This window comes from Populus trichocarpa, chromosome 1 (genome assembly GCF_000002775.5).
Source record: "Populus trichocarpa isolate Nisqually-1 chromosome 1, P.trichocarpa_v4.1, whole genome shotgun sequence".
In the NCBI taxonomy this organism is placed as follows: domain Eukaryota; kingdom Viridiplantae; phylum Streptophyta; class Magnoliopsida; order Malpighiales; family Salicaceae; genus Populus; species Populus trichocarpa.
The window spans coordinates 43,645,677-43,669,844 of NC_037285.2; the positions used below are offsets into that span (position 1 = coordinate 43,645,677).

At 30.7% G+C, this 24,168-nt stretch overlaps 2 protein-coding genes across 3 annotated transcripts; one reads left to right on the forward strand and one right to left on the reverse strand.

Moving 5' to 3' along the window:
* Positions 1-4,880: 4,880 nt before the first annotated feature.
* Positions 4,881-14,265, reverse strand: LOC18095668 (ubiquitin carboxyl-terminal hydrolase 14). Of its 2 annotated transcripts, none has more exons than XM_024593777.2 (20): positions 14,052-14,265; positions 13,366-13,537; positions 12,507-12,619; positions 12,062-12,401; positions 10,426-10,520; positions 9,718-9,851; positions 9,580-9,636; positions 9,307-9,384; positions 9,120-9,174; positions 8,996-9,034; positions 8,551-8,625; positions 7,697-7,895; positions 7,553-7,610; positions 7,362-7,484; positions 7,170-7,258; positions 6,988-7,077; positions 6,166-6,336; positions 5,906-6,027; positions 5,659-5,791; positions 4,881-5,384 (listed from the first exon to the last, which is right to left on the reverse strand). In XM_024593777.2, the coding sequence occupies exons 1-20, from the start codon at positions 14,145-14,147 to the stop codon at positions 5,206-5,208; spliced, it is 2,418 nt and encodes an 805-aa protein (XP_024449545.1). In that variant the 5' UTR covers positions 14,148-14,265; the 3' UTR covers positions 4,881-5,205. The 2 variants fall into 2 exon arrangements, with proteins under 2 accessions (XP_024449545.1, XP_006370358.1); XM_006370296.3 differs by having other exon boundaries at positions 8,551-8,631.
* A 7,919-nt stretch (positions 14,266-22,184) lies between these two features.
* LOC18095669 (uncharacterized protein At5g23160) lies at positions 22,185-24,155 on the forward strand. The gene is made up of 2 exons (XM_006370297.3): positions 22,185-22,708; positions 23,387-24,155. Exons 1-2 carry the CDS (start codon positions 22,379-22,381, stop codon positions 23,930-23,932), a joined length of 876 nt encoding a protein of 291 aa, XP_006370359.1. The 5' UTR covers positions 22,185-22,378; the 3' UTR covers positions 23,933-24,155.
* The last annotated feature ends 13 nt before the right edge of the window (positions 24,156-24,168 follow it).

Below are 24,168 nucleotides of genomic sequence, written 5' to 3' on the forward strand. Positions count from 1 at the left end.
TGTTTATTAAATATTTATTGAAAAATATATATTTGTTAAAATATAGATATTTTTTGGAATATTATTTACTTCTGCACATTTTTTATGAATTGAATTTCATTTCGAATTCAAATAAATACCCTCAAAAAGATTTAAATACAAGAATTGCTTGACTAAAATCAAATCTTGCAACTAAGTTTATAAACAAATCAGATTTCGTTTTTTCATAAACAAATAGTGAACTAATTTTCATTTTCCCCTAGAACGACTCTCACATTAACTCATCTAAGATCTTTGAAGTCCTTTTGCTAAGGTTGGTACGAGGAGAAATTAAAGGCTGCTTGAGTATTATGTACAAAGTCATCTTAGACTAATTTAAAAATTGTTTTTTATAATAAAAATAAGTTAAAATAATTTGAGGTTAGGAATATATTTGATAAAAAATGACTTAAAACAATATCCTTAAAGAAAGAATGTAGTACATGTTATAATTCATAAGTTATAAGTTAAAAATCTTAACTTTTGACTAAATTAAGATCTTAAATCAGTTTTATAACAAAACTCTAATTTAAATAAAAAAATCATTTCTAATAACATATATTTATAATTCTTCTCTGACTCAAAAGTTTAAAAAACAATTAAAATGAATTTTCAAGAATTATGCCAAATATAACCTTAAATTATCATACACCATGGAGTTGAAGATAATCAATACTAACCTTGACATTGAACGGCGGTGAATGTTGTCCCTGATGCTAATATTTCAGCCTTCAAGCATGTATCAGATAACTTGTAAATTAATTATCAATTCAATTAAGTATATATTAGATTATAATATTATTTTAAAATTGCGTAATCTGGCAAAATGCTCGTAAGAATTTCTCCTTCTTTTTGACAACTCGGTGCCTAATTAAAGCTTTGAAAAAACACAAGCACTCAATTTCTAAATGAAACCCCGTCTAGTGAAGCCGATTTTGGAGTAAATTTCTCGTAACCCACCAAGTCTAGTTGCCAGAATCCTCTTCCATTTTTCGTCCACAACTTGTGTCAATGGTAGCATTGAAGAAGAGAGGGATTTTTACGGCAGTGACATGTCGATATCGTTTGAGATTTGATATCCCCAGTAGCTTGGATGAGCTGATGATGATTACTACCACCAAAATCCCCTTACAAAAATATTTTTATTGATTTTGACGACAATTATTATACAAGTTTTTATATTCAATACCATGTTTGTAATTTTTATATTATGTTAATTACATTACAAAAATTATTGTCTCGACAACTATTTTAATCAAGAATATGTTTTCTTGCTGCAACTACAAATATGTGTAATATGGTTTTTCTTAAAGAAAAAAGAAATTAATGGTACCAAGCTTTTTATGTGTGTGCGTATGTTATAAAGATACTTTGATAGGCTTTTTTTGAATAAAAGATTTTCTTCCAATTACGGTGACGTTTTCATTGTTCGAGGCAAAATCCAAAACATCTCCCTTCCTCTTCTTTCCCCCCTCTTTGATTCTCCATTCTTTTTTCTCACTGGTAACGTAATAAATCTCTACACATGCATGCAGTAAAAGGGCACCCTTTTAACCATCTAGGTGGTGATCCAGTGATAAGAGCTTGGAACCAAGAGGTTTGCTCCCTCTGTGGTCTCAGGTTCGAGCCCTGTGGTTGCTCATATTATGGTCACTGGAGGCTTACATGGTCGTTAACTTCAGGGCCCGTGGGATTAGTCGAGGTGCGCGCAAGCTGGCCTGGACACCCACGTTAAACTAAAAAAAAAAAAAGAACACCCTTTTTCAACCCAACCTAAACAAATTTACATCGAGTTTGCAGCTCGATTTTTCAATTTTTAATTGGACAAGTAACCTTTTATTCTTTTTTTTTCCTTTTGATTTGAAGAAAATATTATCATTATTATTTTAATTTTTAATTTTTTTTACCTGGTTAAGTATGTGCCACCCAAAAAAATGCAATGAAGGACTCAATTGATACATTTTTAAAAATACACTCAAATAAAAAATCAAAAGTACGTACGTATACTTAAATAGAAAAGAAAAGGTGAGATATTCATCTATATTTGATATACTTATTAGCAAACTATGTGTCAATTTAACAACCATAACATATATTTGATGATTGTTAAAAAATAAAAAATAAAACTCGTACACACCCAAATAGGAGAAATAATAGTAACACTCAAGTACAAAAAAATTAAAAAAAAATCACACATTTGAGTTTATAACAGTTTCCATAGTCATTTATATTAGCAATTTAAAATATTGACCAAGAAAAATGTATATTGTTCTTAATAACCATTAAAGACGGATAGTGCCCAGTGAATTAAGTGCCAATTTGAAACTGCGGTCATATTTAGTTTTCAATACGCACCTTTTGTTTTAACCAACTGCATTAAGATTTTCAATACATAAGTGTGGGGAACATTGAATTAATCGAAAAAGCTTTTATAATTGAATTGAATTCTACATGTATCAATATCCATATTTAAACTCTAGTTGAGAATGTATTTCGTAGCATAAAACTTTTTTTTCTTTTTTAGTTCTTTTTTCAATAAAAAATCAGAAAAATGAAAATGAATTTTTCCACCAAAACAAATAAGATATACATCAATATTAAAAAAAAAAAAAAAAGGAGGAAGAAGAAAAGGCAAAAACTAATGGTCAGTAAGGAATTTCATGAACATTTTTTTTATTTCGATCCCTCAACTTCTTTTTTTCAATTTGATCCCTTTGTATTGGCTTTATTTAGAATTTGATTTGGTAGTTTGTTATAGTTGCCTTGATATGAGTATCTTACAATATCGAGGGAAAGTTTTATTACTTAGTTGATACTTAATTTTGCAAAATAAAAAAAATCTTGGCTAATTTGAAACTAAATTAAGCATGGGAACTAGGGTAAACAAGAAATAATTAAGTGTTAAAGTGTCAAAATTGAAACTAAAATAAGTATGGGAACTACGGTAAACAAGCTGACGCGGCTGTACCAATCTTCATAAGCTTGTGGGGCATCTCCCAATAGCCAAACGATGACTAACACGATGGTATTGGAATTGTCACCCCATACTTATATATCTCGGTGGTGTGATGCGTGTTGATTGTGGCACAGTGGCTGGGCTAGGCAAGCTTTTTCCTTCTCCTCCCTCTTTACTCTCTCATTTCCTCAAGAATCATGTTGGCTTACAAAATTTAAAAGGTATCCTATCATTGTTTTGTTGTATCAAATTTAATTTTCATTATTTTGATTGTTATTTATTTTATTTTGAATTTTTTTTTATTAATTTTTTTTTCAGTTTCATCCTGTGGCATTTGATTTTATATCAAATTTGATCTTTATTCTTCTTATTGCTATTTTTTATTTTTATTTTTCAATTTCATCCCTTGTTATTTTTTTATGTCGAATTTGGTTTCCATTCTCTTTATTGTTATTTGTTTTGTTTTTTTATTCTTTTTTATTGATTTTTTTTTATTTTATTCGTTGATATTTTGTTGATTGAGGATTTGGTGTCGTGATTTTTTCGAGTTTGCCTTTTATGGAGTTAGTCTCGACCTCATAACTCGAGTCACGAGTGTTGAAAATTAGCTCGAGTTGACTTTAGTTTTTTTTCAAGTTCTTTTTTAAAATTGATAATTTTTTTTCAATTTTATTCTTCAATATTAGGTTGGCTTGAAATTAGGCTTCCATGATTTTTTTTCCTTTCTTTTATGGTGGAGTTATTTCAAAATCATGTTAGCAGGTTAACCTAGATGGACTTGTGTCTTTTTTTTTTTTTCATTACCTTTTTTAGATTGGATTTTTTTTTTTTTTTTTACCATTCAACATTGAGTTGTCTAAGATTTGAGTTTCGTTGTTTTATTCAATTTTCTTTCTACGTGTTATCTCAATCTCTTGAGCAGGTCATGTATTTGATAGGTTAACCCGAGTGGACTTAGATAGTTTTTTTTTTAATTTAATTTTTTTACAATTTCATCCTTTTACATTTGATTTGCTGATAATTAAAATTTAGATCATTTTTTTTATTTTACTTTCTATTTAATTATCACATTCTCATTTTATTTTTGTTTTGTTATCAAATATTAAGAGGATATTTTTTTATAATATTATCAAGCATTTATTTTTTGAGTTGATTATTATTTTTTTGTAGTTCAATTTATTCACTATTATTGTTTATTTTTCTTAATCATATTATTAAAAAAACCATGTTTATTTAATTTAGTCGCGTCAAATTTTTCGTGCTTTTTAAAACACTAACGGCATTTCAACATTCTTTTTTTTTTTTGCATTGAATTATTTTTTTTAATTATATTATTAAAAAAAACATGTTTATTGAACCAGAGTCAGATTTTTACATTTTATTTTTGTAACTTTGATCAAGCCTACGGCACAACACAAGCCACCAATCTAGTTACAACTATTTTCCACTTGAAATCAAAAACATAATTTGTAATAATTATCTTGTTATTTTGTACTTCTAATAGTCTAATTCTAAAACATTAAATTTTATTTCATTTAAATTAAAAATTATTATGAAAATTAAAGTTATACACTAGCTAAATATAAAAATAAATAATCTTCTCTTCCTTTGCTAAAAAAAATACTTGTATATATAAAAAAAATATACAACTTTTTTTAATTTAAAAAACATTGAAAAACTTAAATTAAAAAATTATGGAGATCTTTTTTCGACGTATTACTATATTTTCTGAACAGCTACTAAAATTTAACTTTAACCTTCTTGACATCTCTAACAATTTCACATCATCATCCAGCTGAAGATTCATAATCTTGTCTCAAGAATTCTCTAATAGATAACTTTTATCAATTAATAGTCTCAATCTCAAAATATGGAGATTAAACAAAAAAAAAAAATGGTAACCGGCTGATAAGGGAGGGAGATGAAATAGACGACAGATTAACTCATGGGTCCATGTACAGATTCTGAGACTAAACTAGCCTAATATGTCAATGATTTGGTTTTTTTTTCATATATTATTTCGAAAAGAAGAGGATCAACAATGTCTAAAAATTAAAGTCAAGTACATATGAAATTTGTTCTGGCCAAGAGGAAAATACTTACTCCGTGAAGCCACAAAATGGAAGGCCAAGAACTTCATGGATAGGTAATTGTCAGTTATCCAAAAGACTGAAATCTCGTTTCTTTCTCCATTGAACATCTCCCATCCAATCCCAAAGCTCTCACACATTTCAGCTGTCAAGCCTCTCAAAGAAGTACAAATATCCCATGTCCTTGGGGAGGTTTACGGAGACTGCAACCTTGCTGTCATTGAAGATTGCCCATCTGCCATCTTTCAGTATGTGAGCAACGTAGTGTCCACAGTGGGTGGAGGTTCCCATGTGGCTCACTATCCCAAAAAGTTTGTATTCTGCATTGAGGCACAACAAAACCAACTGTATAATTCGAATATCCAACTACTGAACTCAAATATGCTACCAAGATGAAAGGATCCTATATTGTTTTCATGATTTCAGAATATTTAGAAATAAAAGCTCAAGAACAGATTATGACAACGGAAAAACTCAATACAAATATACATATGCAACACAATTTGAAGTGAAGGCAGCCACGTAAGATTGTAAAACATTTGAGTATCATATGTTTACAATCAATATAATGAAAACAAGGGTTTAAAAACTCACTCCCTCCGCCATCAGGCAGCTCAGTATCATCTGGAGTAGGTTTAGAGCTAGATGTGGAAGTGTCCATGTCAGATGAAACAGAAGCATCAGGATTGTTGAATATCCAATCAGTGGCCTTTTCAATGTCACCACCCTGGAGAGTTTAGAAAAAAAAATTATGAAATTGTTGAACTTTTTTGCAATATTTTATACAGCAACATTGGCCAAATGCAATCCTATGCCAAAAAACAAACAGTAATATTTTTACCGAAGCCTTCAGTGCCTTCCGAGCAATTTCTTCTTGAAAACCAAATGAGAGTAAAGTATCAACTTTCAATTGATCCACGACTTCATTACCATGTGCGCCCTGGGAAACAGGAGCATCTATATCTGAAAGAAGGAATGTAACCATATCAATTACCAACACAACATTCTACCTCCCACATCACATCTGCAGAAGCTGAATCTCAATGGGAAGTGAGTTTCCTGACATGAAACATTTCACCAAGTTAACAGCATTTTATATACCTGGGTCATCCATGTGAGAAAGTAACCAATTCATAGCCTCTTCTACTCCAGCATTTGATGAATTTATAGCAGCTTTCTGGCAATGAAGATAGTTGAAACCCATGGAGACAAGCTGGGAAACAATATCCTCGTTGGCCAAAGGCATATTTGATTCCACCTCTGCCTCAGGGACTATGCAGTATGAAAAGAAAAATTAACTAAAGCAGCTCTAAATCTCTTCACAAAAAGAAAAATGAGAAAGGTATGACCATATACCACCACTAAATGGTGGGGGGGGGGGGGGGGGTGGCATCCCAAGAGCATAGCTTGCTTGCACATCAGAAACACAGCATCAACACTAAGCAACAATTCTACAATTTATTTCTCACACCTTCAATTGAATTGTCGGTGGCTTTTTTTATCATGGAAGAAATGTTAGAAGTCGACTCATTTCAGTTTCACTAAAGCCCAACTAACATGCAATCTATTATGAACAATCAATCAAAAGATTTTTCTGGAGAGGATTCAATGATGAGTCATTGTGTAATGTTAGCCAGTGGAAGTGCACCTAATAACTTGGTGGAAGTTCTAGGTTACACATAATGTTCAGCCTGCCCACCTCTCCCACACCGTCTCCCCAATTTGAGAGTATGAAAACAATTTGCACAGGTGACTTGTGTGTCAAGACCAGACCAGCTACAGCATTGGCACTCATGGCTTAATGTGTAGGGTAACTTGACAGGATTAACACGCTGATACATAACCTACAAAGCTAAAAAAAATCTAGTTTTCCATACAAGCAATCAAATGAAGAAATTGGAAATTTCAAAACATGTTACATACCATCATCTGGTAACAACTCCTCCCCTGGTTGAAGGCCTTTGCTTCGCATGTAGCTAATGTCTATGATATCAGGAACATCTATGTAGACATCTGAATGGATAAAAACAATCAACAAGAATTATACATCTGTATTAAGAGACCATTGATGTTATGAAAAGTGACGAAGCACCTATAAAATTTACCAAGCTTTTTGGGCACCCAGCCTTCCTCCAAAACAAATTTCCGCATGTGCAACACCAAATAATCGGGGAATGAAGTTAGACCAGCAGTCCTGCAGCACATAACCACGAAGGTAAAAAACACTAACTTTGCATCAGTGTGCCTCTGAACACTCTTATGACATCATAAAACCAGGGAAATATCATAAAACATACTTCAGTGCTGTTGTCTTAGCCTTCAAGGCAGTGCTATAATAATCTTGTATCTCCTCTGGGGCTGAAAAATTAGCTAGGCATGCTTCTAGGGGAACCCTTGGACGTACAATTTCATCACTGGACCTGAAACAACTGGCTATTCTAAGCCAAGTTTTAGGGTATAAACAGGATTACTAAACATTTGTACTTACAAATCCTTTCCTTCAGAAGTCTTTTCTGCTTTCAATTTGCCGAAGGCTTCCAGTTCTTCTGAATTCCAAAATTTGAAAACCGTTAGCATGTAACTCCATGTATATGGTTCAGCAAAAGAAGAAAGAACAAAGAAGGAAGAACACCTTTATTAGTAGCTTCATGTAGTGGAATATTCAAAGAAAGAATATAGTCAAGCCTTCTATTGAACCCAACTTTTCCAGATGGACACGAGATACGTTCTTCAATTCCAAACTTGAAGCTTCTTGAAGGATCCAATGCAGGTTTCCCACCATTAACACGCTCAACTTGGTCAAGAAAGTGTAGGAAGAATTCCAATGCATCCTACACGTATGTTGACATGATATTTTATGGAATCAGTTTCATGAACAGTAACAGTTGTGTGTTATGCTCCCCGCCCAACTGATGTCTTTATATTGCAGCTAAGTCAATTATTACAAGTATATGTACCATTCTGCGTGATTCTAAATATTTAACTACCTAAGTTCCACCAAACTGACTTCCTCTCTCCTAGAATTTTTTACAAGCCTTTTTATGCTATGGAGTTTTCATGTAGGTTGAGTGCATTTTTCAAGCAAGTATATATACATCCTTTCTTCTGTCCTGAACATAAAAACTCAGTAATTCAAGACGTCTTCCTACACTTCAGGATCAAACAACAATTGCAAAGATGTATGCAGGGATGACAAGAATCCCCACCCACCCCAACCCCTTCAAAAAAAATATGTGAAATAAACAAGCAAGAAATTTTATCCTCTTGCAACTGAGAAAATTCTTGACGTTAAATAGATACATACATTCATAAACTCAGTTATACGATAACTTGAGTCTTCTTTATTCTTATTTTTGTCAACCACAAGAACGAAAATTTCATTCATAATCTCATAACTCAAGTTGGATAGTTTTCAAATAGCTTGGACAGAACACTTCAGAAATTTCATGAATAGAAGAAAATTGTAGTTTCCATTGATTCATATACCTGTTGCCTCATAGAAGAAAACTCAGGATGGCTGGCAGCAATAACTGCTTTGAACATACGAGGGGGTATACCTTCCTGTTTCTAATATTTGAAGATGGATAAAAGAAAAGAAAAGGAGAGAAAATATAAGAGGGTTAAAGTCAAATAAGAAAAACAACAAAGACATGTATCAACAAGAAAATGAGGCATGAAAGGTACAAAAATATCATACTCATTGAGCTATAATCTGTGTTTTAAAAACAGTAATAACTTGACAATACATTGCATAATAAGCTGAGATTTGCATTTGAAATTGAATAAGAATTTGGTCACTATATCTAAGATATTCAATAACTTAAAATTCTAATAAAGAATCATAACAGATTATTCATCTCATAATGCGATTTAAGAATCTCCATAAACAAAACCCAGGACTAATAAATGGACAAAAAGTTAGAAAACTTACATTGCTTGTTGAGGTAACGGCATTAGCTTTATCATCATTCTGGACAACAAATAAGAAAAACAAAAATCAATCATAAAAAGAAGGCAATTGTATCAAGCACATGATATTGACCCATTTGCTATACCTCCAGTGCTGGAACCGAGTACTTTCCAGAAAGCATACCATGTGCCAGCTTTGTACTGCCACATAAACTTTAGGCTTAGAATAAACATCAGAGATGAATAGCAGGAAATGCAGTTAAAAACATAAAAGAAAAGAAAATATATGAAGTGAGCGATTTTCATGGTATTTTAAATGTGCAAGATACTCACAGCTGCATATTCAAGTCTACAGTTGGATCAGCAGGAGCCATCTCAAATGCCATTTTCAAGCTTTGGTTAATGTAGAATCTGAAGACATAATTACACCAAATATATGAGCAAACAAGTAAAATGTTTGAACTACAAATGAATGTCTGATATTTGTGTACCAAACACATGAAAACATAAGCATTTCATTGCATATTGCCCAAAGACATTTATATACACGGAAACATGTCTATCAAAGAGTTTCTGCATTTTTACCCATATTTGATGTAAACTAACCGTGAATTGAAGGACCGAGTTGAAAACACAACTTGCATCGTTGCGGCCATGTAGCAGCTGCCAGAAAAAAAGTTAGGAAACAAGAATGTCAAACATATGCATGGTTCACAACAGCACTTTACAAAGACCAAATGTTACCTGTTTCCAAGATTCACAAGTCCTGTATAACCTGGTCCAAAAATGGGTTCCACATCCTGTCCACTTTCTTGAATTCGGTTCCAATCATAGTTGGTGTTCTGGTCAAGTTCCCTCTCAGCAGTTGTCATTTCAGTCTGAAAACAAGAAGTCGATACTGGTACTGGGTCAAACCATAAGGGTGAATCATTATGTGATGAGACACATGGTGTCAAATGTCCAAAAACTCAAATCCTCAAAACTTCATTGATAGTTTCAAACCTACAGCTGTATGTGTGAAATATTAGTAACTAAGACATGATATTGCCAAAACATATCATTATGGTATAAAATCTTTTACACTGACCTTGTTAGTAGGCTGCAAATGCATATAGATGGACATCTCACACTGTTATTTTTCTTATTCACTGTTTTCAAAAACTCTACCAGATAGGAATAATTAGAACTTCCCATTTATAATCATACACACAGAATAATATAGGCATAAATTTCCTTATGCTTCGAAGTCAAGGTTAATGTAAAAAGTAATTCCATTTCAGCCATCGCCATACAAGGATAAAAGGAATAGCATGCAAATTATCTTGTTTTCTATGACAAATAAAAAAAGTTCAACCTACATGTCTGCTGTATGACTTATAAGTGTACAGTAAACAGCAGATGACAGACCCCATGTTACTAGACTAGATATACATTTTAGTAGAGATAACTAACCTTTTGTAAGGCTGAAAAATCAATGCCAAAAAATGCCAGATGTTGTGCTAAAAGTGGGTCCACAACACTATCGTCCTCTGGATAAGAGAAAACATCTGAGCTGCCACAATGTGTACCCATGGTTAGTTCTCAGGTTCCATAAAACAAATCCTCAAAGAATAGTTGAAAAGAATCTGGCATGCATAAAATATTAAACCAAAGACAGTTTGGTTTCTCTTTTCTTCAAATTAACAAGACAGTGCATCCAAATGAGCAGAATTAACTATGAAAAGCAAGCAGAGTTTCAAGTTTTCCTAGCCATGTCTCCACCGGCACTTGCACATTTTGTGTATTTTCTATCTTACTTTAGGAGTTTTATGTGTTTCCTTCGATGCTAAAGTAGGAAGTCTTCCTTTTAAGCAACCGTTTAGCACCATTATAGCATGAATTCATTTTCCAGAATTAATAGCCATGCAATAATAACAAGTATTAATTCTATCCTTCAGCAGTTTCATTTGTTACTCAATAAAAAATAAAAAATAAAAATAAAAAACAGAACTATTCATATTTAGTAGCTTGGAAGCTAATTTTCTACATGTCATTTTACTTCTTTCCAGTTTTATTAGAAACATAACTGCAACAAAGCGAAGCAGATCGAAGATGTCTAAGGAATACCTAGCAACTTTTCATGGAGGCAAATAATTTCTCTGAACATGTGTGTACATAATTAGTGCATATCATCACAAAAAGTAAACTCCCCACTTTCTCCTTCTTTAATAGTCCACTTTGCTAAGATATGATTTCTAGCTTTCCACAGATTGCAATTGCATTTTGTTAATAAGCCACAGTGTACCATCTGCATAAGATCAACTAAGAGCTATTCAAGACAACAAATTGTGGTGGAAGGTTTATGGGCATAAATCCTTATCCTCTTCACAGGATAACTGGGTTTAGACATTTAACTTCCAGAAAAATCTTTTACATGCATAGGTAAACTGCAGAGCTAGTAAATTATTTATCCTCTTCACGATATAATTGAATTAGGACATTTAATTTCAAGCATACAGAGCTGCCTTTTAGAAGGATAGTCACTTTATCTAGGATGTAGTTTTGTTGTCTTGTAAAGAAGCAGCACCCTTCAGTGCTGCTTAATAGATATCTTATAAAGATTTATTCTCCACTAAAATGGTGCACGACCATTAATCCAATTCATATTGTCCAATACATGCCATGATTTGTCCTCACCAACCTCAAGCCACTCATGACACTCAGTTAAAGAACAGCCATGAAGCCAATAAGCATGCACAGATATTTATGCAGATAGCTACGCTTTCTACCCAGCATCTAACTGCTTCCCCTTTTGGATACCTAATGCCAAACTGCAATTTTGTTTGGCCTTGTCATTTGTTGATGGTTTATACTAAATTTTAACCAAAAATCCCATTCCAGTACACTTATCCATTGTTTAACAACAAGATAGCTTAAACAATAGTGCTAATATAACTGCTTGACCAATGCAAGAAATGAACAAAAAGAAATTTGACTTTGTACACGTCATTCAAAAGAAGCATGATTTTGACAGGACTTATATACACTCAAGCACATAATTAAGTAAAGAAAATCATTCCAACTCCTTCACAATGCAAGTTGGCATTACCTGCTGCTTCGAGATCAGCAGTAATTGTCCCAAGCTTCACAGCAAGAGGGTAGCTTGTCTCCTTGTAATGTTCAATGGCATGGTTGTTGCCTCCAGTTCCATCCCAATTTTTTCGCCCACAAAGAATCATTCCATCAGTAAGATTTAGCCACAAATTATCTTTTTTGTCACACTTCGCACATTTCCACCTGGATGGTGGAATAACAACACCATTGTCAATCTGTGGTAAACTCATTGCATATGCACTAACTTGCTTCTTATCAGCAGCTATCCAGGCAGCAAGTTGCTCTTTCCTCTCAGCACCTTCAGCCATTATGATAGCATCAACTGCCAACCTCACCTGCAGTATTAGAAAAATGGTTTTTGTCACAGTAAGGCTTCCTCTGGATGGTAAGATATTATTAAGATTAAAAACTAAAACAAAGATATAGTGACAACAATGCACCTTCTCTGGCAACTCCACTGAAGGGAATGGTAAAGTAACATAATCAGGTAATATCACTATATTGTGATTTTCTTCATGTTCAGGTTCATTGTTGTCAAATCCCCCTTCAACACCTGCAAATACAAAAAATCACTTAAGTATTGTTCTCAGCTAGCCAATAATTAAAAGAAAAAATCGTAACTTTGTAAAGAATTATTAGGCTTTCATATGATAACAGGTAAAGCATTAGGGATACCTAAAAACAAGTGGCTCACATGCAAGAACTGAATGAGGCATACAAAACTTCAAAGTCCATGTCAGTTCGTATCTAAGACTAGAAGTTCACAGTGTAGAAGTTATACCACAGTGGGAAATTGTAGTTTTGAAGAATCCAAAACATCAACTTCAGCATATCTATGTTGACTTTAAAATGAATCTGGTTAGGGTGCTTTTCTCGGTTTCCAAAAGATTCATTGGGAAAATCTATATATTTGAGAGAAGAGGGTGGGGAGCCATCTGATGGCAAGCAGAGATGTACTTTCAATGCTTGAAATTCTTTTTCAGGCCAATTCCTCTTATAAGCTAAAGGGGATTTGAAACAAAAACATCTATACCCAAGCGGCACCAAATCAGACCCAGAAGCTTAAATATTAGACTGTAAGTTTCATTTCAATATAAATACATGTCTTACAAAATCACTCTTTAACCAATACAACACATCCATGCAGAAGCATGATTGCAACTCAAACCAACTCATAACCAATTCTCAATAATGAATCCTACAATCTTCTTTAAGAACACCCCAATATTAATCATAACCATTAAACAATCATGAAATCAATTGAATTATATGCGCAGACCATGATAAATATTTGAGTACCTATAGCCAAAAGAGTTGGTTTCTTCAAAGGCCTATCTTCAGGGACCACCTTCCTTGTTTGCTTTATGTGTAAATAAACCGGGTTTCCAGTCTTCTCATAATTCCAACCCACATAATCTTTCCCAAAAGCAAGAAACGTAGTCATGTCGACAAACAACCCGCCTTCAGACCTCTGGAATTCATCAAAGAAAATGCCAGCAGCATAAGATATATATATATATATATATATATATATATATATATATATATATATATATAATAACTGCAATTGCATCAAAATGAAAGAACATAAAATATTAAATTAAAAAAAAAATAAGTCTGGCTAGTATTTTCCTCACTTCCATGCTTTTTCAAAAGGAGAAATCATAAAAACAAAATTTGTATTCATTCACTTAATAAGAAACCAAAACAGGTGGCGCGAAAATTAAAAAAAAATGTATAATTCCTATATTTGATTTTATTTCTTTTTCCTTTCACTTTATCGTGAACCAAACAGAAATACATTTAGCAAACCAGAACAATGTCACAGCAAGCAACTATTAGAACTTAGAGAGTTATCATCTACATGAAGTAGAGTTGTGGTTATTTAGATTATTTTACAAAAAAATATTCGAATTTATTTTCCTCTTTCAATAAAAATTGAACTTTCTTGGAAACCAAACGGAAAGAAAGAAAGAAAAGAATACCGGAGTTTCGAAAGAGACGCAGCACTCCTGCTTGTAGATGCGATTAGTTGGTTCGGGGATCCGAACCCGTGAGAGATTTGATCGGAGCAGGTCCATAGGGTTTATCGACTCGAAACGTTTTTTTATTTTATTTTTTGAAGAGATTTTATTGAGAGAGGGCTTTTTTATGTATACATGGAAATATCAGGAGCGAAAAGGAGAGAGAGAAGAAGAGAGCACAATTGTGTAAGAGAGCACACTGTGGGACCCGTGACTGAATTTGAATTTGGATACTTCGATTGGACTTTAACAACTTGGCGTCCGTTATTTTTGGCCCAATAGTACTCTATTATGATTTTTTTAATCATTTGAGGAGTTTATTATATTATATTATATTATTATTAATTAACATTAATATATTCTAATTTTTAATCTCTTTCCATTTTCCTTCCTCTTCAGTTTCCATAAATAGAAAATTCCAATCACCTTAAATCTTCAACACCCTCAGCTTTTTTTCCCTCCATTTTATCCTTTCCAAGCCGCTCAATCAAGCGCTTTACGGCCACATAAAGAAGGGAGAAAAAAACAAACTTTAAGTAGTTTCTTTTAATTTTTTTTTTTGTTTAATGTGGATGTCCAGGCCAGCTTGCGCGCATCTTGACTAATTCCACGAATCCCGAAGTTAACGACCATGTAAGCCTCTAGTGGCCATCATATGAGCAACTATAGGGCTCAAACCTGAGACCACAGAGGGAGCAAACCTCTTAGTCCTAAGCTCTTACCACTGGACCACCACCTAGATGGTTAGTAGTTTCTTTTACTTATTTAAGAAGTGGGATGAAAATGTGCGACAAAAATAGATTTTTTTTTTAGCCGAAATTATCCAGTTAGAGAGTGTCAGTGCTTCATTGTGAAGCCAAACTATTTTTTGATATACAAAATAATGTTTAGGCAGTGGGAGTGTGTTTTTTCAATACAGAAATTTCATGGCTCGAGTGACTAAATTAAACTAGTCATAGATGTACTGGGTTAAATGAATTAATTTTATTTTAATTAAAAAAATAACAAATAACAAAAAATGGATAAAATTTAAAAATAAAAGTGATTAAAATAATCTAGGGAAAAAATATTTTTAAAAAAATGAGACAAACAATGCATCTCAATTTACAACCCATTAAATACGAAAGAACAAAATGGGGTGAAAAGGATATAAAAAAAACCAGCCCTTGTAAATTTGAGTTAGCATAACAAATTTATAATTTTGATAATCACAGTCGAGTCAACCTAGAATATCTTGTCCAATCTACAGTCTAGATCATGTGATTAGAATAACTTGATAGAAAAAATAAAGATAATTATGAAGCACTTTTTTTATTTTAAAAAAAGTCAACTCGTGTAACTTTTCAAACTCATGACCCGGGTTATTAGACCCACAACACCATATCTAAAAAATCATGAAACTCAATTCCTAAAAAATAATTTCAATTATACAAAAGGATTAACAAATTAGCAAATAAAAAATGATGATCAAAATTGAAATACAAAAAAAAATTATATTGGATTGAAGGGTGAAATTGAAAAGGAAAATCAATTTAGAAAAAAAGACCAAAAAAATCAAAAGAATGAGGATCAAAATTGACATAAAAAATCAAATCAATTTTTTTATTGAATGGTAAAATTGAAAAGACAAATCACTTTAACAAAATGGGAAAAAGAATGAGGATCAGATTGATAAAACAAAATACCATAAAATTGAATGATGAAATTAAAAATAAATTAAACTTTTACAAAAGAGCTAAGAGAAAAATTAGAAATGAGAGCAATAAGGACCAAATTAGAAAATATAGTACCATATATTTGGATTGTAGGATAAAATTGAAAACTAATAAAAAATTTACAAAAGGACCAAGAAAAAAATTAAAAATCAAAAGAATAAGGACCAACTTGAAAAAACCATTATATGTCAAATTGGAATTGATAGACAAAATTGAAAACAAATAAAACTTTTATAAAAAGGTCAAGAACAAAAATTAAAAATCAAAAGAAAGGACTTGATTTGAAATATCAGTAACAAAGAGGACTAAGCTATCATTTTAGGAGAAGGAGAGAGAAAAGAAAAACATCACCAGCAACAAACTAGCCACTCAACACTGACACGTGTTGCCCCATAAGAAAAAAGACACAAAGATGCTTCAAACGCCATGGTGCGAAGGCATTTTTGGCAGCTATGCGATGCTGCTGCACACACCAACAACTTTTTATTATTTAATTATTTTTATTTGTTAAAAGATCAAATTGTCCTTTAGCTTACCACATAATAACCAAAAAGCCTTTAGAAAAAGACAAAAAAAACCCTTCAAGATTAGTTTTAATTTTTTAGCTTTTAAAAAAGTAATTTGGTCGTTTCACTATACTTTTTTTAATTATTTTTTATGCTCAGTGAAAGACCAAATTTACCCTTATTTGACATGATAATTACATAAAAATCATTGTGAAAATATGCAAGTGCCATTTGATTCTAGTTTTAATTTTTGTTTATTTCAATGGTGTTTTAGAAGTTTATTAGGAATTCTAAAAGGAAAAAGATTTTTAGCCCAATCAATTTGGTATAGACTAATGAGAACCTGTAAAAAGATAAAAATACTTCCAATTACCAGTGTTATGTTTTTTTAATGGTTTAAACAGGTCTCTGATTTCAAAACTAACTAATTAGCCCCTTATCTAATGCTGATTAAATTCAATTCATATTGTTTTATTTTAAAAAAATTCTCGTCAATTTTTCTATATACTCTACTTTGCTTTTCCTTTTCTCTATTTCTTAAAAAAAATTTGAAAAAAATGAATTTTATTTAAATAGAGAATTTGAGTCCTTGAAGTCTTTGCTAAAATTTAATGACAGGTTATGTTAGGGAAACTAATTGAAAGAGACTTTTCAACATTTTGAAGGGAATTTGGAAAATTCGAGGGAAGTTTTTTGAGCAAAGATACTGTGAGTGTGTGAAAAGGGAGTAATATTGGGTTTTCAAAGTTTATTAATTTTTTAATTTATTTTATCTTTTCTAGCTATAAAGAATTTAAGATAAATGAATTTTATTGAAACCACTTGTTTTACCTGTTCATGTTATATTATAATAAAAGCTAAATGGTACGAGGAAATTATTTTAGATCGAGAGACATTTCATTGTGAATTGTAATAGTAGTTTCACTTTTAATTTCTCATCTTTTTGTGAGCGGATAAATGTTTATTTAGCTTTTTTTCATAAGGGCAATCAAGTTTTTTTTTTCTATTTCCAAGTATAAACAAATAAAAATTTTAGCCTAATAAAAGACAAAAAAAAAAAACTTTGTCTTTGAGGGTATTTTGATATTTTTTACATGGGTATTTTGTATAATTAAGAGGACTATGAGGGCATTTTAGTATTTTTCACATTGTATTTTGTATTTTTAATCAAAAAGCTGTTGGAGCGTGTTCTACACACCCCAACAAGTGGACGGCGTCCGCGTCCTTATGGAGGCGTGTGAGACACTTCCAGGTGGTCAAATCTGCCCATTAGACATATAACTAAATGCGCATTCGTGCCCACTTTCACATGGAGCGGCGCGTGTAAACATATCGTTGTTGGATTGCCGCTGGTGATCAATTGTATAAGTTTTTTTCTTATTTTCTCTCTCTTGACAACTAAAATGCAATATTGTTATCTTTTTGTTTGTTGATTGCTTGGATCTGGTAATCATGTGTGATGTCAAACTCAGACACTTAGGTCTTGCATCCTTAATATAATATATAATATAACAGTAAGTAAATTAACCTATCATCTGATTAGTAAAAAGACCAATATTAGTAAAAATTTTGAAAAGAAAATTCTTGATTCATAAAAATTGACTATTTTATAAAATGCAACATAAAATACAAGTTACTTTTATTTTTACTTTATGCACCATGTAAAACTCTAAATTATATAAATAAGTTATTTGACAACTAAATAATATAGTACCATCCTTATATTTTATTTCAACAACCAAAATTCTAAAAAGTTTTAAAAAGTCAACAAAAAATATAAACATTAAAATTTGAAAATAATTATTCTACTTCAAAACTCATCAGAATAAATTGAACACTTTATTAATTTTCTTATAGATTATTTTTTTTTTGCTACTGTCTTATATTATTTTTATTATTTTAAATAAAAACTGATAGTATCAAAGTCTTTCTTAGCTGTTATTTAGAGCATCATAGTAGTGTCTGCTTCAATTTTTTTCACAAAACAAAAACTAATTTATTTATTATTAATTTATAATCATGTATCATATAATTCAATTATATCCCTAATTTTTAATTAAGAGCAATTATAAATTATATTATGTGTTTCAAAAATTAAATAAATCAATTATTATTTGATAAAACAAAAGGTTAATCTAGTAAATATTCAAATGTATTCATTTATAAATAATTCTAAACAATTTGGTTGCCAGTTGGATCTAGCAAGACGGCCAGATCCAAGTCGGTTGGGTCTGGTATGACCACCAAACCTAAGAGCCTATAAAAAAAAAATTAAAATAATTATTTAGGAATTTTTTTAGAATACTTTAAGGATAGTTTAAATATATTTTTTTATATAAAAAAAACAATTTATAAAAACAATTAATTAGGATTTCTGTTTAGGATATTTCAATGATAGTTTAAATGTATTTTTTTAATAAAAAATTAATTAGCATTTATGTTTATGATACTTCAAGAGTAGTTTAAATGTTTTTTTTATAAAAAATAAAAAAGTATATAAAACAAATTAATTAAGATTTCTGTTTAGAATACTTTAAGGATAGTTTAAATGTTTTTTTATGAAATAACAAAAAAACTTTTATAGAAAACATTAATTAACACGTATGTTTAGGATATTTTAAGAGTAGTTTAAATGTATTTTTTTATAAAAAATAAAAAAAATATTAAAAAAATTAATTAGCATTTTTTTAGGATACTTAAAGGGTAGTTAAATTTGTTTTATAAAAAATAAAAAACAATTTATAAAAAATTAATTAAGATTTCTGTTTATTACACTTTAAGGATAATTTAAATGTTTTATTTTATATAAAAAAAAAAAAATTATAAGAAAAAATAATTAAGCATGGCTACCAAATTCAAAAAGCTTGGGCATGCCACAAATACCAGACCCAAGGCGCTTGGGTCTGTCATGACATCAGACCCAATACGTTTGAAATATTTTTTATACTCTTAACATTTTTTGATATTTTTTTTTAAAATTAATATTAAGCCGCTGCAGAGCCCAAACTAATATATTATTTACCATTATTGTAGCTCATAACATTTATCATTAAGTTTTTTAAAAGAAGTTTTTAAAGTAAATATGTACGGATTATATATATATTTTTTATTAACAAATAATCAATTCATAGAAAAACTGGAAAAACTATTATTGAATAAAACAGGTGATAAGAAAACTATTCACAGTAAAACCAAGAAAGTAAAGCAAACAAAAAAAAGTGTTCCCTTGCCCACGGTGTAGCCCTTCCACGAGAAAAAAAAAACCATAACATAGAAAGTTGCACTGTTTTTTTCTTCTCTTTTTACAAACTGGATTATTTATGGTTTCCACTCCTTTTCTGGATTGTTTTTGAAAAATAAGTAGTTCGCTACAAAAGTTTTGGAAAAATAATACAAATTAAAAAAATATTTGAAACATAACATAATTAGAACAAAAATATTTTTATATCAAATCACTGTTTGAAATAACAGTTATATTTTGAAATAAGTTTTTGTATATAATTTAGTCATGTTTCAAGACATGTTTCTTTCGCAAATTAATTACCCTAAACAAAATTCAACCCAACATCTTATAAAGATTTAGTTGCTAAAAGATGATTTTATAGATACCTTGGAAAAACATCAAATAAAATCATAATTAGCTCTGAATTAACAATTAATTTTAAATTAATCTCAAACAAAATCTCTAACAAATTACAACTATGTTTGGTGATCTTTCAAGATGTGGTTAGAATCGTCTCATTGATATATTTATAACGGTATTGCATCTATAAAAAATGAAGTTCTAGTGTGTCTCTAATGATTCATTCCTTGACTTTTGTATATTGAATCTTATTTTTTGATCATGAGATCTTTATAAAATTTTGGGTTGATTTTTAATACATGTTAATTAAATAAACAAATATAATTTTTAAAACAATGATTATTCTTAATAGCTTTTTGTTATTCTTCTAATACTTTTTTAATTTATGTTATTTTTACAAAACTTTTATCAAATTTTGTTAGAATTCTAAAATACCCTATTTCTTCCCTAAAATCAGGGACATTCCCAATACTTTCTCCAAAAGAGAAAAAGGACATACTAAATAATATTTACGATACAGCAATAGGAGGCACTAGATTGGAATGCCCATGGCACATATTTTCGATTTTTCTTTTTAATTTCTCTTTTATGTTTTGGAAAACAACTAGTTATTTTTGGATAATTTTTTATAAATAAGAAATAAATATGCAAGTTTAAATACATTTTAAAAAAAATTAGTAATAAATAAAAAAACATATATATGCATTTAATTAAATATATCGAGAACTATTTATGTCAATAAATACATATTAATATGTTTATTTAACTTGCTTCGCTGCAGGTCGAATAACTTTTGTGCCAATAAAAACATATAAGGTCTCAAGTTAAAATAAAAAAATAAAAAAATAAAACAATGTTGTAATTTTTACAGTGAAACACTATTTTTTTAATCTTTGTATAATAACTTAAAAAAAGTATAAAAAAATAAAAACATATTACAAAATAATAAGAATAAAAACAAAAATATTGTATAAATAGACTAGAGAGATAAATATTTAAAGTATATAAAAAAATATTTTTTATAAAAAAAAAGTGTAAAGAAGAAAAAAACTAAAAAAATATTATAAAAAATGAAGATAAAATAAAATAAAATGATAAACAGGTCAAGTCAAGTATAAAATAATAAAATATCAAGTATAAAAAAAACTTATTTTCTAAAAAAACTTAAAAATTATAATTTTGTCACCTAAAAGATTTACAATTATAGCATTAATATGATATAATAATATATTCCTTTCCCATGTGTGATGCGCGTTGCTAGAGAGTTTTTGAAGGGTCATTCCTCCCCTCTTATCGCCAGTCTAAAGTCATGGTTTCAGACTAATCGAATGCCAGGTCCAAGTCTACTCTTGTCATTAAAACACAAGACCAGATTATCGAACGCTGATTCAACACTCTGTACTCAACATGTTCTGCAGGCGTCAATGGGAATGTACAAATCTTTCTCCCGTGTTTGAGGCTCTATTTATTTTTGTTTTTTTAAAATAATTTTTTAAAAAATTAATTAATTTTTTTTATTTTTTACCTTAAATTATTATATTTTTAATGTTTTTAAATTATTTTGATGCACTGATATTAAAAATAATTTTTAAAAAATAAAAAAATATATTATTTTAATATATTTCTGAGAAAAAAACATTTTAAAAAATAACTGTTATCACATTTTTAAACAGTTTATAATTTTTTTTTATAATAATAATAATAATAATAAAAGGTTCTGCTCAAAGCAATGATACGTGATTGGTTCTCATTGTCAAATGAAAATTCTCTTCAATTTATTTTGTTTTTTTGTCCTCTCTTTCTAATTAACTAGATCTAATTGGTAGTGGTTTGGTAATTGGAAAGCTCTTGAAAATGGCTGTGAATACAAGCCAATTCAGTGAAAAAATAAATAAAATTATTTGCATTATTGCAATCAATTATGGTTAATCTCAATTTAATGGTTTTTTCATAAATTGTTTTTCAAAATATTTTTTATTTAGAAAAATATTTTTATTAATTTTTAAATATTATTTTTGATATTAACACATCAAAATCATTTAAAAACATAAAAAATATTAATTTTTAATAAAAAAAATAAAATTTTAAAAAATTCTATTTTAAACACAACTTCAAACAACACATCTAACTTGTATGGATTGACGAGGCATCCGAGGAGCACGAGTGATCGGCTATAAATAGTTGAATCCTACGTGGATATATAACACCAAAAAGTCCCTTCCTTTTTGAGCAATTTCCCTAAATTTTATACTTCCTTGTAGTATTTGTCGTAATCTAAACGGAGCATACAAAGCGCGAGACTAACGGCCCTCGGTAAACTACCCAAACGCCACCTTCTTCTTAACAAAAGACGCACACTTTCCCTCGTTTTCTCGGATTTTCTCCACAGTTTTCTCTCCCCACAAATACCACCTAAATTCCCGCATGCACACATAAAAAATCTGCAACTAACAACACCGCAATCTTTTATCTAATAACACCCCCATGCAGTCGACCAAGACCAAAAAAACCAACAGCAGCACTGACCAAAACAGGAAAAACAAGAACAAAAACAAGTTCTTGTTGTGTTTTAGACCAGTGGTTATGGACGGTCTAGAGCGACAAGGCCTTGAAGAGGGCGGGGGCCACTATGGCGGAGGAGATCCAGTTCTTAAGTGTGTCAAGTTGGAGATCAAAGACGGAGAAGTTTTCCCTCAGATATTTCCCACCAACCTACCATCGTCAAGCAAGGAATCAACTGCTTACCCGGAAAAGAGAGGACACAAGAAGAATATTTCTCGCTTATTGAAGGCAATTTTGTTCGAGACATCACTGGTAAGTATCTTCTTCCAATGACTTTGACTTTTGTTATAGCTTTTCCCCTGTTTTTAACGATGATGTTTGATTCGTTATCTTTAATTTCACACAGAGTCTTATTCGTTATTCGGTAATTGGTGTGTGTTATTTGTTGTTTGATGTTTCGAATTGTTTGGTTTTGCTTCTTTTTTTTAGGCTTATTTTCGTTACCATATTCAGAAGTTCAAGTTCTGGTCCTGTTTTTTCCATTGAAAGTTATTCTTTGAATTTTGAATATTATTGTACGTTCGGTCTTCCCGACTCTTGCTTTTTATAGCATTACTATCTCTCTGGTTTTGGCCGCCCGATTTGATCCATACAAGTTTTTTTTTTTTTTATCATAATTGTAATGATGAAACTATTGATGGATAATATTTATATTGAATTTCTCTGGACTAAATCTGTTTGCTTTTCTGCTACGTGGTCTTAGAATCGATGCTCTATTCTTTTGACCTGCTGTTGGGTCTAAACTACACGATTGATCAATGAAAAGTCCAACAATTCAATTTTTTATTTCAATCAAACAGTTTCCCAATATAACTGTGTAACTTAATGACAAAAGATCTACTACATGTTATCTTGAGATAATTCTCCACTGTTTGCTTCCATGTGTCTCACGATACTGATTTCTGGGTACTTTATTGATTTCTTCGACAGGCCAAGAAGAATAAGAAAAGGAAACTTTTGCAAAAGTTGAAACAGTCAGAAAAGGTTGAGAAAGAATCAAACCCAGAAAAAAACTCAGTAGATTCCAAGAATAAAGAATTGGCCAAGAAAGATGATGGAATAAATATCTCCAACAGCAACATGACTGGCTCTTCACATTCTTCTTTATGGTCCTCGAGTTCTTCATCGCTTTCTTTAAATTCAAGGTCATTATCTGATACAAGCCGGTCATTTCGATCAAATTCATCCGAATTTAAACCCAAGCAGGACAATATGCAAGGGAATGGAAAAGGGCATACTTCTACTATCGGTCTGTGTTTGGTTCTTGTAAGTCTCATGGTTTTGGTCTTATGGGGCAAGGTATGTGCTATATTATGCACCTCAACATGGCTTTTCTTGGTGCCTCGTTGTTCGAAAGCCAGGATTAATAACTTATCGCAAAAGATACTTGATTATGAAGGGATTGATTCAAAAGAGTACAAGAAGATGATTATTATGGAGGGGTTACTGGAAAGGAGCCGTAATCATGTTCTTTAACCCTTTAATTTGACAAGCAGAAATTAATAGAGCTAGAATCGGATTTAAATAATTTTTGAGGTTTCATATTGCTGCCTTGTGTTTGCATAGAGAATATTCAGGTTATTTTTTTAAAAAAGATTTTGATGACATGAAGCTGGCCTTGAGAATGCTAGCTATGGGGGGTCTCGTGATTTTGTAATTTCCTCTTATAACTGAAAATGCATTCATGTTTCTAAGATTACATGTAGAGTTTG